General features: G+C 41.1%; 1 protein-coding gene across 3 annotated transcripts in view; it reads right to left on the bottom strand.

The window, feature by feature from the left end:
* Nucleotides 1-17,306, bottom strand: part of LOC148010785 (double-strand break repair protein MRE11-like) — a 49,617-nt gene extending 32,311 nt beyond the window's left edge. The window contains exons 1-3 of one of the 3 annotated variants that reach the window (XM_087671664.1): nt 17,110-17,306; nt 16,442-16,572; nt 15,865-16,003 (exon numbers count right to left, since the gene is read on the bottom strand). In XM_087671664.1, the coding sequence (XP_087527790.1) occupies nt 15,865-15,942 (78 nt within the window). In that variant the 5' untranslated portion in view covers nt 15,943-16,003; nt 16,442-16,572; nt 17,110-17,306. The remainder of the gene's footprint in view (nt 1-15,864; nt 16,004-16,441; nt 16,573-17,109) is intronic. The other 2 variants (XM_087671663.1, XM_087671666.1) reach the window with 2 other exon arrangements.
* Between the last annotated feature and the right edge of the window lie 494 nt (nt 17,307-17,800).

Below are 17,800 nucleotides of genomic sequence, written 5' to 3'. Positions count from 1 at the left end.
ATAGTCATCTATGTGGATGACTTGATTATTACAAGTGACAATGACAATGGGATTGCTGAAGTTAAGGACTTCTTAAAGAAGAAGTTTGAGATGAAAGATTTGGGTGAGCTAAGACACTTTCTTGGTATTGAGGTGATCAGATGTGATGATGGTATATGGCTATCCAGCAGTTGGATATGTTATCCAAGTATGGTATGACAGCATGTAAGTCTCTTTCAATATCATTGGAGCAAAATGTGAAGTTGAGTGCCGACATTGGGGATGAGATAGAAGACCCTACTATGTTTAGGAGAATAGTAGGGAGTTTGATTTACATGACTATCACAAGGCCAGACTTGAGCTATGCTGTTGGCCTTGTTAGTCAGTTTGTGCAGATGCCTAGAAAGCATCATTTGGATGCAGTTAGACGTATATTGAGGTATGTGAAATCCACTTTACATTATGGACTTTTTTATGAGGCAGGTAAGGACGTACAGGTCTTTGGATACACAGATGCAGATTGGGTTGGTAGCATGTCAGACAGAAGATCTACAAGTGAATTCATGTTTTCCCTTGGTAGTGCAGCAATTACATGGAGCAACAAAAAGGCAACCTACAGTTGCTTTATCGAGTACAGAGACTGAGTATAGAGGTGCTACTATGGCAGCATGTGAGGTGGTATGGGTGCAAAAGTTATTAGGTGATTTGGACGTGTAGGGAGATGGTCCAGTTGTCATTCATTGTGACAACATGAGCAACATACAGTTAGCTAGGAATCCAATGTTCCATGCTAGGACAAAACACATTGAGGTGCACTACCACTTTGAAAGAGAGAAGGTACTTGCAAGAGAGATTGACTTGGTATATGTCAGCACACAGGATCAGATAGCTGACATTTTCACAAAGGCATTGGGTGCAGAGAAGCTTCGAAAGTTCCGAAGCTTACTTGGAGTTGCAGAGATAGAGTTAAGCTTGAGAGGGAGTGTTGAGACAAGCTCAACACGTGCGGATATTGATGATGTACCGCCTGGCTAGATGAGTCCACACGTCTACACTTAGCACGTTGGTGGTCATTATGATACTCACATGGCCACTGACTTATCACTTATTATATTTAGTTTATTACATCTACCTACAGCTGGCAAAGATATAGTGCCAGTCGATTAGTGTAGTCGGTTATACACTGTTTGACTTAGAAGGTCACTTTTCTTTATATTGTATCTTATCTATACTTTGTGTACATTGTATAGTGTGTGGAACAAGAAGAAAAATCAGCAAGAAAACGTTTTGGCCTCCATCTCTCTTCTTGTGTTCTTGAGTGAGCTTCCTCTTGCGTGTACAGTATGTGTTTGGCGCAGCAGCTCAAGCAAAGTCCCCCACCGCGTGATTCTTGACACTTCTCCCTTTCTCTCCTCTCTCTCTCTCTTTTTTTCGTAAATCCTCTCTCTCTCTCTCTCTCTCTCTCTCTCTCTCTCTCTCTCTTTTACCTCAAGCCGGCAGCAAGGGGGGGTCTCTCTCTCTCTATCCCACGGTAGCAAAAGGGGAGGTCTCTCTCTTACCCTCTCTCTCCCTCTCTTAGTAGTCGACAGTCTGGAGGCATACCCCTTCTTCCCTTACAATGGGGGAGGGGTTATATAGGGGACGGGTGGGGTATTATTAGGAGAGACATGGAGTAGTGGTGGTCTCCCCACCCACCACCTGTTGCATCGCATAGCGGACTGATCGAAGAGCTTTAGGAAGGGAGGAGTAGTAGACCCATGGCCTCCCTTCTCCATCATCAACGCGGTCACATCTCCCTCGTAAATATCGTTCATCATCCTCAACCTCCTCCTCCACATCGACATCTCCTGCCGTCTTGGACTTCCTCCTCTTCGTTGTTTTTCCCGCCCGCCACCTATCGGCGATGACAGGGAGGAAGAAAGGAAAAAAAATTGTACTATTGTTAATTATTGGGTGGGGGGAGGGGGGGAAGGTGGTTCCCATGCGGAACGCTACACGTCTCCTCCCTCTCTCTTGCAGGATGAATACACTAAAATGTCTCTTTCCAACCTACCTTTAAAGACGTTTTTCAGCCTTGCATGGGCATTTTTGACAAGTGACAACCTTCCCAAATGATTTTTCCAGCATTATCCATAGTTAAATATTAATTTTTAATCTTTAAATACTGAAAATTAATCTAATAATTATTTTGGGGCCTTGAAAAATCATCTGATTGGCCAATAATTAAATTGGCTAGGCAACTTCCAATCCCAAGTGTCTCTACATCATCTTCGACCATTAGATTAGAGTTAGGTACCATTAAACGCCACTTCTCTAGTGTCACCAACTGACACTTATGGCCAAATGAATGACCTAGGCCAACAACTGGCATCAAATACCACTAAGTACTTGTGCGGTATAACTTATAGCAGCTTTTGCCTTTGACATCCCGTGATTTCCTCAGGTCCTGAGCTCATAAATTTACTCTAACCCCAACTACACCTCACATGTGCAACATTTACTTAACCATGTGATTAAAAATTAATCAACATGTTAAGTGAGGTTTCAAAAATATATGTCCTCATGACACTTTCAGATCATCTTTGAAGATGATAAATCCATTGTCAGAGATAGAGAGCTTGATTATACTCTTTGTTTGTCAAGTGCTTTGTACAAAGGTCTCTTTCTGTTGGATACTTATGATAAGAGACCTCATCATGCTCTAGCAGTCAATACACTTAGTCCTGCTATGCAAAAGCCGAAGCTATGGCATGCTCAATATGGACACATGAGTCCAAAAATTACAACTTATACATAGGTCATCTTTATTTTGTCACATTTATCGATGACTACTCTAGGTACACTTGGATGTATGGTTTGAAGGCCAAATTGGATGTATTTATATACTTCAAACATTTGGTTGTCAAATTGGAAACTAAAATTGGTTTGAAAGTGTAGACTCTACGAACAAATAGTTGGGGAGAGTACATGTCTAAAGCCTTTGAGGCTTATATGCTAGACCATGGCATTGCACATTAGTCTATAGTAAGGATGACTCCTCAACATAATGGAGTGCTGGAACGCAAAAACTGTACTATTATGAAAATTACTAAATGCATCTTGAAGAGCAAAGGGCTACCTCATAGATTTTGGCTTGAAGGCCTTATGTGTAGAAATCATGTTTTGAATCGTGCTCCTACAAAAGAATTGAAGACCATTACACTATGTAATGGCATGGTATGGCAAGATGCCTTGTGTGGATTACTTTCATGTTTCTGGTTGTGTTGCATATGCACATGTACCCAAAGAGCTTTGTGGAAAGCTCGATGACAAGGCAATAAAATGCATTTTTGTTGAGTATAGCATAGAAAGCAAAGGGTATAGGGTATACAACCCTTCCACACACAAGGGTTTTGTGAGTAGAGATGTCATATCCTTTGAAAATTCAACACATATACATGCTGAATTTGAAATGCCAGCCACATTAGACTCTCGGACTCTTTGGATGTATTGAAGGGTCTCTTTCCATATGCTATTGGTTCAGGGGTTGATTTTGATGCTAAAAATCAGCCATTAAAGGATGTTAAACCTGCCCCACTTGCCCAAAATCAGCCTCCACCTAATCTAGTTTCTCACTGGGAAGTGAATGACACAGTTATGCAAGAAAGGGTTGCTATACATACAGGTAAAACAATCCCTAGGTGACTATTACAAACTCTTAAAGCGAGTAGTATGGATGCTCCTTTGCCTCAATGTACACATTCCAGTGCTAGAAATGCAAGGGGGACACGTTTTTTCAATATAGGCCATCTTATTGATGATGAGGAAGCATATGCTTTTACTAGTACTCTTTTGGAAGAAGATGAGCCAACATGTTTTAAGAATGCACAATAAGATGTGTATTGGGCGCAAGCCATGAAATGATGAGATGCACTCTATTGAGTAAACACCTACAGTCTTGTTGACTTGCCTTCTAGTAAAAAGGCCATTGATGCCAAAGATGACATACCAACGAGACAGTAGGGTTTGCGGGGAGGAACACAGAGTGAACTCGACAAACATGTTACATGGAGAAGAGAAGAGAGAAGAAACTCTAATGAATGAAATGAACGTAATATAAGGAAACAAGGGTGCCGTAGCACAAGGAAGATGATGAAGACAGCCACGAACCACAAACCACAATGTTCTCTTGAAGGGATGTGAGGACAGTGGAGAGGCTAGAGAGAAGAGGTGATGGACTAAATGAATTAGCCATAAGGAATGAATGAGAGAGTGGCCTATAAATAGGCACAATCAGTCTACGGTGGCACCCCTTTTTGGGGCTGCAAACCCTAAACGCAAAATACAAAAACGCAAAAATACAAACTGCGGGTGAAGGGTTTCTCAACACCCCCTCTTAGGCCCAAAAAGGGGAACAAGAGAAGAGTGAGGTGGAGATGCATTTCTACATGCTGAAGAATGCTCATGCAACAAGTGCCACTTGGACAGTGTCCCTCGTGGGGATATTGTTCACTTACCCAAGTACCCCTAGTACAAAGATGATGAAAACATGCAATGCATAGAAGGAATGTTAGACTTTGTGTGGTGCCAAGAACCACAAGGATATGCCCGTACTCGATTTCGAGAGTTGGCTCCATGCTAACCAAGGGACGAAGAAGATCCACGCTGTAATCTGAGAATACCACCTGAAAGGAGACCTTTGAAGATAGTCAAGAGACAGGATGAGCTATAGAACCCGAAACTCAACCTCGGGCATAGCAGCTAAAAAACACGTTTCTTTGAATTTGAAACTTACAAAACGTTTCTTAAAGTACGAAACGTTTTTAGAGTAAAGAATGTGGACGTTTTTAACTTTTTTTAAATTTTTTTGGTGAGTTGAAATCCAAAACATGGTTTTTTTGACAAAAACTAATGGGCAATGTTAAACATGATGATGATGATGTGTAATGACTCGTGAGGACTCAAGATTTTGGATGAGAGACAGATTTTTTTATGATTTTGCTTAGTTATTGGACTTTGTCAATCTAGTATCTATTCTTGTCTTGAGATTTGAATATTATACGACTTTAGTCTCATTTATAAGTTATTTATGATATATCACAAATCATTCTTGATTTTGCCATTTTGTCAGTTTGTTTTAAAATGAGAATCATGATGTTGCAACTTGACCCAATCCATATTATAGATAGGGTATTTACATGTTAATTTCAATTTTCTTTGTATGATATGTATGAATCATAATTTTTGAGTTCTAAACCATAGTATAGCTTGTCCAAAGACTAACTTTGACATAAGTGACAAGTCAATAATGGATCATGGATACGTAACGTATAATGTATTATTCTCAATTGACTCTATTATCACTCAAACTCAATTAGCCATTCTTTGTTTAAGAGAGAGTTCCATAGAGGTTTAGAACCTCTTTCCCCCGTCAAAACTATTAAAAATCCCTATATAAAAAAACCCGCGTTTCTTATTTTACCCCCTCTTGAAAGAAACTTACAAAACATGTTTCTGACGTTTCTAGCTGCTATGACCTTGGGAGAGAAGCCACTAGCTCCGTGACTCCATGCTGGAAGGCCTAGGCACCAAGTCGCTATTGAAGACCCAAGGGCCCCAATCTAGGTAGATCCTCTAGATCCTAGGTATGAGTAGAGAAAATGATTGCCCTATGGAGAGCCACTCCTTGAAAGTGAAAGGTGGTGGTGTGTAAAAAACTTCATGGCAAATAGGGTTCCTCTCTGAATCGGAAGCAATAGAAGTAGGAGCCCCCTCTGAAGCCAAAGAATTGGAAGCCCCCTCTAAGGGCGAAGTAAGAAAATCCCCCACTGAATCCTAGTCTGAGAGAGAAAGGAAATCCAACCACTCATGGCTCACGGACTGCGAAGCATCTGATGACAAAGAAAGTCTCCCCGGTTGTGCCGAAGAAGGTATTTGGGGCTCGAAAGAAGAAGCCAAAAAGCACCCAAAAGTGGCCTCTCGAACCTGAGTGAAAGAGGGTGGAAAAAAGAAGGCTCAGGATGAGCCAAGGCTGGGGAACAATCACAAGCTCTCAGGAGAGTGAACTATGGAGGAGATGTGGGCCATGGAAGCCACTGTACTTGAAAGTAAGTGAAGGAAACCTCTGCGCTGTGGGGTGGTCTCCATGAGGGCTTATCGCCTCGTGAGGTCTTAGAGCCTCCGTATCCTCGAAAGGTCTTAGTGTGCGTTGGGTGCAGCTTATTGCCTTGAGCATAATACTCCGATAGCCGATGCAGAGCGATCTCTGTGGCCCAGAAAGGAGAGGTGGCACAAGGAGTGTCTAGTGGAAGACGCGTTTTCTGAATGGAGAGTGATCAGCAACAGTCGCTCTGCTGTAAATAGCTGCAAACTGTGGGTGGAAGGCTAGAAACAAACGCCATACTGTAGATGACAGCAAGGGACAGCTGAGATTGCGATGTCCTCCGCGAAAGGGATGTGGGCAGCAAGCCGAAAACACCTGAAACTTGCAAAAACAAGATTTTGATGCAGTGGAAGAAGATGAGAAGTGGATGCCAAACCCGCCACTAGTCTTTGCCATCACTGGAGTGGAGAATCTTTGCCGTTGTTTGAGCAAATCCAACTCTGATACCATGTCAAAATATGATAAACCAGCGAGACAATAGGGTTTGCGGGGAGGAACACGGAGTGAACTCGACAAACATGGAGAAGAGAAGAGAAAAGAAACTCTGATGAATGGAATGAATGTAAAACAAGGGAACAAGGGTGTCGTAGCACAAGGAAGATGATGAAGACAGCCACGAACCACGAACCGCAATGTCCTCCTGATGGGGTGTGAAGGCAGTGGAGAGGCTAGAGAGAAGAGGTGACAGACTGAATGAATCAGCCATAAGGAATGAATGAGAGAGTGGCCCATAAATAGGCACAATCAATCTAGGGTGGCGTTGGGTCACATAATCTCGAATATCCTCTTTCTCACTTTGCTTGACATTCATGAGTCATACTAGCAAGTTATCAGAGTACCCAAGTTTGGAAAATCTCTTAATGAATAGATTTTTCAAGCTATTGAAATTGGCATGCTTTGCAACATCCAAAATCGTGTACCAAGTCCCCGACCCTTGTCACCTAAGCACAATCCAAAAGCTTGGGAGCATTGAGTAGGATCCGTAAGGCTGTTGGCCTTGTAGACCTGCTCGAACTATTCCATAAAGCTGTAAGGGTCGTCGTTTGCTTGGTATTTGTCCAATTGCTTCACCACCATAGGAATTTTTGATTGGCACTTAGAGGTTTAGTTAACCCCTAACCCTGTTAGCAGTGATGCTGCCAATGCTACAACACTTTTCTCTGCTGCCGTGTTATCTAGCAGTCACTTCATCAAAAGCTCGCTCAGTGTGAGGTCTCCCTCTAGCGCTCTTTTTCTCTCCGATCGATTTCTGCCTGCTAGGGCTAGCACTCTCTAGATCACTCACATTTCCATTCTTTGGCACAAGCTCCTAGTTTGTTGATCCTGATTGTACATGGCTAGGCCTCCTCAAGATCTGCTATGATGTCCTCTATAGGTCTACCTCGGTGTTCTAGTCGCATTTGAGCATCCTGTTTGTTTACTAACTATTGGATGGCCTCAGGAAATCACCTAGGTCCAATTCATTGTTGCTTCTACCGCATGAGCTACCTCTTTCATGTCCAAAGGCATATTTCTTCGCAACCAACATTGCCTTGTATTTGTCAATAGACCCATCAGATTTCCTTTTCAGCTTGCCAATTGACACTGACTATGAGAAGAGTTTGCTCCTACATCCAAGATGACCACCATTAGATGTGTGATTGCTATGGCTGCACATTTCACTTGGGATGTACATCAATTGGATATAGAGACAAAATTTCTAAATGGAGATTCAGAAGGGAATGTATATGTTGCACAACCTCCAGTCTTTGTTGCGCAAGGCCAAGAACACAAGGTTTGCAAGCTGAATAAAGCCTTGTATAGCTTAAAACAGGCCTCCATGTGCTTAGTACTCCAAGATAGATGCATTCTTGACCGCACAAGGGTTCCAAAACAGATTTAATCATCGTCATTCTTTTTGTACATGATATGCTACTCATTGGACCAAATAAGAGAAAAAATTTAGATTTCAAGGCTGAATTGCAGTCTACTTTTGATATGTCAAATACACAACGGCTGATTCACTACTTTTTTGGGATTCAAATCACCCAAAATCAGAAAGGTATTGTTATGTCTTAGTCACAATATGTTCAGAAGTTGCTAGTAAGGTTTGACATACAAGATTGTGAACCTATGAGCACACCTATGGAAATAGAGTTGAAGCTTTTAAGTTTCAATGCATGATGGTAGTAATCTATCACATGTTGCTATTTACAGCCAAGTTGTTGCTTGTCTCATCTATTTGTGTAACACCTATTCTGACATGCAATATGTAGTATCACAGGTAAGCAAATACATGCACAATCCAAGGACATTACATTGGCAAGTTGTTAAGTGCATTTTTCGTTATTTGCAAGAAACATGGTCGTATGGTTTGCTATTTTCCAAGGGGGAGGGGGAAACTTGCAAATGCATGCTTACAAGTGATTCGGATTGGGTTGGTGATAATGATACAAGGCAATCTATTAGTGGACATTGTTTCTTCATAGGCTAGTCATGCATTTCTTGGCTAAGCAAGAGGCAACCTATTGTGGCTACCTCATCTTATGAAAGCTAAAGCTAAGTACAAGGTAGCTTTCACAACAACATTCGAATGTGTTTGAACTTTGGTTGCGCCATGTCTTGGTCGATCTTCATGTTCATTTGGAGAGACCCACTCATATACTTTTTGATGGTCAGAGTGCTATTGCAATAGCCAGAATCCAGTGTTTCATACTCATACGAAACACATTGAGATACATTATCACTATGTCAAAGAGAGATCACATGCAAGGGACATTGGCATGATCTACATCCCCACACAAAAGAATGTTACAGATATTTACACAAGGAACTATCATATGAAAAGTTTGAGGAATTTTGAAAATCCTTGAACTCACTACCTTTTGTCGATTGATTCACTCCTTGTACATCATCACATTAGCACTGTAGGGGTGCTAGAATTGATCAATTATGGTCAATGCCCAATGTTTTAGTGTGTGGTGTGGACACAATCAAGTTAATAAGTTGTGTCACTACTTTGAGAGTTAATTTGACTCCAGTTGAGTTAGGGATAACTAACTTAAGGTCTATTGTACTTTCATTCTATCATTCTAGTTTTTACATCTTTTGAGCGTCTGAAGCAGAACTTAAGGTCTATTGTACTTTCATTCTATCATTCTAGTTTTTACATCTTTTGAGCGTCTGACTGCTGCCCACTCTCTTTTTTTTTTCGTAAATGCTGCCCTCTCTCTCTCTCTCTCTCTCTCTCTCTCTCTCTCTCTCTCTCCATTTCCAACAACTACCATGGTGGTAGCTTCTCCCTAGTTCTTCCAGATGGATGGGCACATATTCATCATCCCCCCCCCCAAGAAAAAGAGAGAGAGAGAGAGAGAGAGAGAGAGAGAGAGAGAGAGAGAGTGTGTGTGTGTGTGTGTGTGTGTGTGGTTTCACATCACCTTTCTAGGTCCTGGTAGGCCACTAGGCAACCAAGAAGCATCCTCTGTCCAATCCCTTTTGAGCGTCTAACAGCTGCCCACTCTCTCTCTCTCTCTCTCTCTCTCTCTCTCTCTCCATTTCCAACAACTACCATGGTGGTAGCTTCTCCCTAGCTCTTCCAGATGGATGGGCACATATATCATCCCCCCCCCCCCAAGAAAGAGAGAGAGAGAGAGAGAGAGAGAGAGAGAGAGAGTGTGTGTGTGTGTGTGTGTGTGTGTGTGGTTTCACATCACCTTTCTAGGTCCTGGTAGGCCACTAGACAACCAAGAAGCAACCTCTGTCCAATCCCTTGGCCTCTCTAAGGTGGCCCTTTGGATACCCAAGGGAAGATCACCATGGCCTATAGTCTTGGCAAGTTCTTGGGCAACCAACGTGCACCAATTGATTGATGTGCTGGCTACTTTGGGGTCAAACATCTCGAGATAAAATGGGGTGAGCTATGTTGACAATCCCTTCTAGATCTCATTTTGGACTTGAGAGGGGGTATTAAGCTAAAGAAGATGCATTACACATTAAACCTTAATTAACTCATTCAACCAGCCCCAAAACTCAAACTTTAATGCTAGAATTGTTTCTGGTGTCCTATGAGCAAACCTCCATACTTCGGTCAGTTCCTTATCTATAAATAGATGGTGTGCATGATCATTAGCATCCCTTGTCTTCAGTTACAATCTGCCCCACTTAGTCTATATCTCCTCATGGATGTTAACCCCATCGCTTGCTGCCACCACCTTATTCCAGTTGTTGCCATGGTCATCCTAAACTACCTCCTGGCCTTTTAGAGGCTCCTACAGGCTGCGCTTTTTCCCAACTGCTAGTGTCATCATCTTCTACAACTCCATGACCTCAGGCCAACTGCATTTTGCTGTTTTCTACAGCTGCCTGCCTGCTGGTCCTTGTCTACTGCATGTTGGAAAGCTTCCTCGACTGCTCTAGCTCCTATCAAGGTGTTCTCAAGGACTGCCCTGTTCATCCAATCTTTATGGACAGCTGCATTTTCAGTCTGATCAGCCACCCTGCTGCTATACAGCTTCTAGAGGTCACATACTACTTCAACACATTGCTACTGCTACATTTTTGTTGCTTGCCCACTTCTCTTAGCTCCAACTAGTGGTTGCAACACTTGGGATCCATCTCTAGTGGACATCATACTCCAACACCTCCCTCAACCTGCTCCCACAAGAGCCATTGGCTGTTGGACAGTTCCTACCTTTGAGAATTGTGTCCATGTAGTCATTTACATTCAGCATTTGTTCAACTTCATCAATTTCTCTTCATTTCTATTTTGCATTGTTGTGTTTTTGTATGAGTTACTATGTTTTAGTTATGTCCGTACATTTTGTGTTTTCTTAGTGCAAACCCTAGCATATCTTCACCAAGGGGAGACAAGGGGATGTGGTGGTGTATGTATGGAACCTTGACTGAAATTCTGGTCAAGAAGTCCATGGATGTGTAAAAAATTGCTTAGGAACAAGTCTCTAACTTTTTGTATTAATATCATCTAGAGAAAGAAATCGTGAAGATCAAAAGTATGACTAGAGACAATTAATTTGACTACAAACATGACATGTGTCTCAACAGGCCTATTGATGTCGCAACTAGCTCATTTCTTCTTTTTCAGATTCTGTGGCTGTGTTATGCTTTCTAAAGCTGGACTTTTGTTCTTTGCTTTGCATCTCTAGCAGGGAAAAACCCCAATTACCAATTTAGGAGTACAAAGCAACATAAAAAGGGCTAAATGCTGCCTTTTCCAGGCAAAGCAGGGCATCTAGTGATCAATACAACATGCTTTGACAGTAGCATTGTTGCTCTAGATGCTCACACTGCTGTTTACAGCAAGATTACAACAAATCTATTGCTGATTCTGCCCAAAGAAGTTGATGGCTGCCCTAGCAATATTCAGACAAAGCTGTACAAAGCTGTTTTTGGCTGGGTTCTTTGTTGTGGAGGCTAATTGGCTGTCAAGCTATTGTTCTGACTTTGTGGAGGCTGACCCGGCATATGAGGAAAGAGATCCAAGGTTGTGTTAGATTGGCTGAATTGATTCAGTGCATATGAATTTGCAACTGCGATCATGTACCAAACCTTGTACTCGAGGGAGATCTTGGATCACTCATGAGTGGTGGAAGTGCCGTGTAATTGTGCTTTTATATACCTTGGACTCATGGAATAAAGAAGAAATAATGCAAAAGGCACAAAGATTTTGGGCCAATCCTGTGATCTACTTAAGTATTTGTGCAAGAGAGCTCTAGCTGCCTTTGTTCTTTTATTGAACTTATTGTATCTGTTTGTATTGTTCTGATGAAGGTCGTTTCAAAATCTGCATTCAGCCTGTTGATCAATTGCTTGCATGCGCACTTACAATTGCACAAACCAATCTTCTCTCTTAGGGCTCAATTGAATTATTGTTCATATTTACTCCTGGTAACGCTATAAGGTAATCAAAACTCATTCATGTTTGTTATTGATGTCCTCCCAAAAAGATTCCCTACTGGTTTTTGACTCGTTTTTCTTCAATTCAGCCTTGATGAAGAGTGGAGTAGCCATTGGACCTTGTGTATCAGCCATGGCAAGTTGTCCTCTCAGCCTTTGGTGCTTATTCTCACCTTTCTCACACTTTCAACTGAAGGAACTGCTGAAATCAGGCTGTTCTGTCAATGTACATCAGTGTCACATCTCGTGTGTGGGTTGGATCCTAGGGGGACATTTCATTAGTATTAAAGTATCAACCTACTTTGTGGTGTAGGATACAATGATATGCACAAAGTTAAGATTTACTCACACAATTGTGATGGTCCACACTTAAAACAAGTACACTCTAATCTGATATAGGGTAGTATGGGACGCTACTAGTGAGAAGGGTGTACACAAGGGACATCTTTTGTAGGTGACAAGTCTGGCAAGGTATGTTTCTATACTCATATTTGGGATGGTGTTGGAGTGATGCTTTTGTGCAAGCTTCTTTGACAGTGCTGGCAATTGGATCTTGGGGAGTTACCACTCCAAGATCATGGTAGACCACTTTTGGCAAGATAGAGATGGAATGCCAAGATAGGAGAAGAAAGGAAGATGACCCATGTTGTCTTGACTTGAGAACAACAATGAAAACAACATAATGCTTACAATCATAAGAACTACAAGTATAGACCGCTATCATGTACGAAGTGATCTCTCAATGACCCTCTAATTGATCTATATGATCCCAACCTGATCAATAGGCATCACTAGAAATGTTGTACTCTCCTCAAGGCAAGGATATCTATCCTGGGGTGATCCAAGATGGTAAGTCTGCTAAAGGAGGTACTAGTCTACAATGTTGAGCAATGGTGGCAAGAAAAGTCTTTCTAAACTTGTTCTCACATCTTTACTTACTATTCAAAAGTTGAAATTGCCCCTAACTTTCCAATACGCTCATCCACACTTAAAAACTTAAAAAAACTTAAATGACTGCCCAAACTTAAGTTTTGAGGTCCTACTGCTTGCAAATTAGGTTTTAAAAATAATATTTGAAAGTTTACATTTAACCTTAGAAAACCAATATCTTGTAAGTTCTAGACTCATTTCTTGGTTTGTACTTGTGCCACATGGTCTAGACTTCGTCTATTGCATGCCTAGCGCCCATATCTTTCACTACCAATGCAATTCTCACCATGCCCAAAGCTAGGGTTACCTAAGTTAAAGTAATTTAATTGGAAATTTTATGTGAAGTTTAATGAAAATGTTAAGAGTTCATTCACGTTTCACATTCTTGTGCCATTGGGAATCAATATGGCAGTTTTGGAGCAATGAAACTAGCCTTCTCCACTGTCGATTTTCATGTTTTTCTCTCCTGGATCGATTATTCCAACTCCAAGGGGCTGAGATCACCCTTGTTTCTCTTAGATCTCAACATTACAATGCTTTTAACACAAAAAGTCAATCACGGTATATCTGTCATAAGCACCAACCTTGTTTGCAAGAGAGACTGACCAAGGAGTCAACAGGTCACATCAAGGCAGCCAAAGGAACGAATGCGCATTGGATTGGGGTGCAAAGTGTTGAGGCCCTTTTCTTAAGTTTAGTAGGCCGAAGTCATCAAATGAGTTTCTAATTGATCTAGAGTTTGATCAAGACCTTCTCTCAAGGTGCCAAAGCCATGAAGCCTACAATGATCAACCACAATGTGAGAAACCATTGAACTTTCAGTAAGTTGTACCCATTTTAAGCCATTCTCAGCAATCTAAACAAATAACAAAAGAGGCACCAATCTTTGGAGCCACTTGATGTCTTTCTACTTAGTAGGAGCACCCTAGTTCCCATTTGTGATTATTTAAATTGCTAACTTTATTGTTTATGTTGTAATTACTAATAGGGTTTACTCCTTTTGATCATCAGAGAGTCACACACCGTGCTACAATGAAGAAGACTAGCCAACAATCGCACCAAGTCCAAAACATCAAAATGCAACTACAACAAGGTTTTGTAGGCCTTGCAAGCTTGCACACAACATCTAACCATACTTGTACTTGCAAATTCTTGGTCTGGGCATTGTGGCCATTTATATGTTTTTACTTCTAGATTCTTAGTGTGAAGAGAGGGATCTTATGGAGTGTATGAACTGGCAATCAACCGTTGTACTCTTTGATTCTCATAGTGGATTCCCTATTGTTACTTCCTTGGAAATTCAAATGGGCACCAACAACATTGGTGATAGCCTTGGGTCATAAAGTGACCTAGTGCTCCACTAGGGGCACTTTAGGTTTACAGCTGCTGAGTCCTATTTATAAGACTCGAGGCCCATTGTGCATATTCATTGTGTGATCACCATTGGACGTTAGGCCCAATGGCCAGCACAACTGTACAATCAGACGGCTTCAACATTAAGATACAGTGTTGAAGAGCCTTGGCACTCAACCATTGTACTCTTTGATTCTCATAGTGGATTCCCTATTGTCACATCCTTGGATATTTGGGTGGGCACCAGCAACATTGGTCATAGCCTTGGGTCATAGAATGACCTAATGCTCCACTAGGGGCACTTTAGGGTTACGGCTCCTAAGTCCAATTTATAGGACTCAAGGCCCCTTGTGCACATTCATTGTGTGATCACCATTCATGGATTTAGGCCCAATGGCCAACACAACCGTACAATCTAAAGACTTCAGCCTTGAGATACAATGTCGAACAGCCTTTTGCTTCATGGAGCTCACTGGTTGCACTAGATTAATTAGACTATCAATTTGTTCTTCAAGTTCTTGTATACTTTTTTTTCTCTTTCAACCCTATTGTTTGAGATCATTTTGTTAGTTGCTGAATTGTCACTCGCAATCCTTTCTCCAAAAACCCTAGCATTTCCTCAAACCCTCCCTCCTTCATCTCTCCCCCCCCATCCACTAAAGCACAAACCCTACAACCTCCACAACTTTTTCCAAATGATCCCGATGGGTTATATGTATAGTCCACATCAAACTAGAAAAGAAGTATTACATGTAGCATACGGTCAATTTCAAACATTATCCACGATTCGTAGTCCTTATACATCAATATTATTATAGTCCCTCAAAGAGAAATAGAGCCAAGCCTCTATATGTCGTCATCTAAGTAACAAATTTGTACAAAACTAGTAGCAAAGTCATTGGTCTCAAATCCTTTGCACATTTCACATTTTGGGCTCAGCATCACTTAGCCCTCTCCAAGATAAGGTTAATTGCAAGACCTGCAAGCCTCGTTTCTAATAAATTATGAGGAGAATTAAGCAAGTGACAAATCCCAAAAAATCACTGTAAGACAACTGTTATCCAGAATGCTCTTAACTTCTAATAGCTGCACATGCTGCCTCGAATTCAATGAAATGAAATGCAGTCCCAGCTCAAGGGCCTCCTCAATAAAGATAGTGGGTGTAAGAAACATCTCCCTAGCACTTGAGAAGAGGGGGAGCAACAAAAGCCTCCAAATAACATACCCTGACATTTCCCTTGCCACACAATTTTTGGGAAACCCACTTTTTCAATTCAATGTTTCAACTTCTTTTAGCTAGAAATCCATCTATAAAAAGTGTTTCTAGCTTTCTCATTGGTGTAAACAAGAAAGTAAGGATGTAACATGATTATAGTAAATGAGCCATAACAAAGGAAAACAGAAAAGGGAGAATCAAAAGAGCTTTACTGCATGCCCTGTATTAGCTACATGTGCACCCTGTACAAACATGGAATGCTCTCCAAACATGGAGGGTAAAAGAAACCATGAGAATTCTGATGTATGCAATAGGTTCATGACAAACTCAAGGATCATCTACCTAGACAAACCTGATGCTGATCAGCTATTGAGCAAATCTCATCAAAGGCATTAAATGAATCATGTTGTCTTATTTCATCTTTCTCCATAAAGCCAAGATGGCAGTCCGTCGCCACTAAAATCCGCAGTGTATTATCCTGAGTTTCCTCCCTGCATGGATGTTCAGTTTGTAATTCAATGCATATAATAAAACAATACTCCTATGAAAACCTGGAAATATTAAGAGCACAGAGAAACATGTGCTGATGCATATGTTTTACTAAAGTTTGTTATCAAGCTGAAATTGCAGGCTATCAATTGGTACTATTTGGAGTACTTCCTGGGTGAAATTTTTTTGTCATTCTGGATAATGATTACATCTGAATATTATGTAGCCACTCAAATATAACCCATCCAAGATGTTCTGTGTATGCTGGAAAGCCACAAGAGTCTACATACATAGAAAACAGCATACCACAATCATACCTCTGTGTGTATGTGTGTGCACGCACGTACATGTGAAGAAGGGTTAAACCCTTGTGACAAGAAAACGGGTTGAGGGAAAGGAAAATTCATCCTTGCAGCTCAAGCAGACTTATCTTGAAGTACCTTTGCAGGTAAAAGGGGAAGTTGAAGCAGATTTATCATATAATATGTTGCTGGAAACTAATATTGGCTTCCCAATCGTTATAGTATTTGTGACCTATGTTGTTATTAAGCTGGGCACCTAGTGCATAAAACTGCCAACATCAACTAGTGTGAGACGCATCTGATCCAAAATATATCCTGAAAATCACATAATTTAGGCTTTTGCATGCAAAACTGTGAGTACTTCCCACAAACATTCCGAGTGTTCTCCACAAACATTCCAAGAACCCACAAAAAAACCCTTCAGCTTCAAATGATGTGAATTTTTTCCAAGGCTCAGAATGGCATTTCACGATCACATAACTGAAATTAACTATCGGTTTGAATTTTAAAACCTTCTCCTAGACTTCCTCTCCCCCCCGCCCCCCCCGATTCACTTGACACGCCCCTAGGTTAACCGTGAACACTGATCCAAATACAACTGAAAACAAATGATGTGGTAATGATGCAATGATCCTCAAAGGGACACATGCATTTCATGAAGAACTGGAGCTGAAAACTTCCACAAATCAAGCCAAACAGAGAAATTAAACACACACAAGAAAATGTAATCTCAATAGGCAAACCAGCAAGAAGAAGAGCAACAATGAATGGAAGAGGGAGGGCGCGGAGGAATGCGAATTACTTACATTTTGCTGATGGCAGACGCGAGGAAGCTTGAGTTGAGAAGAATATACGAACTCGACGGTAACTTTTATAGTTTTTCCCTCGCTCTTCGGTTCAAGGCAATGAAACATTTGTAGTATTTGTACACGACCTAGGAGGTGATGTCGTCACAAGGGCCTGCTTCAAAGTTCACGTAAAGGGGCCACTAAAGTGAAATCTAAAGTTCTAACGGTCTACCATTGCGTCTATTTCATCCAAGTGAGTTCTCTTTCTCAATGCACTAGGTTATTCGCACTTAGATTTTTTTTGCATTTTGCATCAATGTTTTCCCGACACTTTAAGCATGTCCTCCCAAGGTTTGAAGCACCGATGTCAATAATAGTTATCGCACTTTATGTTCTAATGCATGTTTCATGTGGTAAGAGGGTTTATGGGGGGTTTGAGTTACAAAGAAATCAATCGTATGTGGTATGCATGGCCAATAGTTTTGGAGTTATTCCACATTGTTAAGCACTTTTCACCTTCCATGCATTTGTCATCTAATCTAATTGTGTTTTTATATTCCTCTCTTACTAGTTTTGCATATTTATTGTCTTTTAAATTGTTCAAAGTCTCTAACTCTTCATATGTTTCCTCCCAATGTAATTTTTCTTTTCTTTTCTTTTTCATATCAATGTCTAAATTTTGAATTTGACAACTCATGCTCTTAGCTCT

This window comes from Lygodium microphyllum, chromosome 29 (assembly GCF_053477565.2).
Source record: "Lygodium microphyllum isolate KBCC chromosome 29, Lygodium_microphyllum_v1.1.10, whole genome shotgun sequence".
Lineage (NCBI taxonomy): Eukaryota > Viridiplantae > Streptophyta > Polypodiopsida > Schizaeales > Lygodiaceae > Lygodium > Lygodium microphyllum.
Note: the sequence above shows the minus strand (reverse complement) of the source record. Positions and strands in the feature narration are given on the sequence as shown.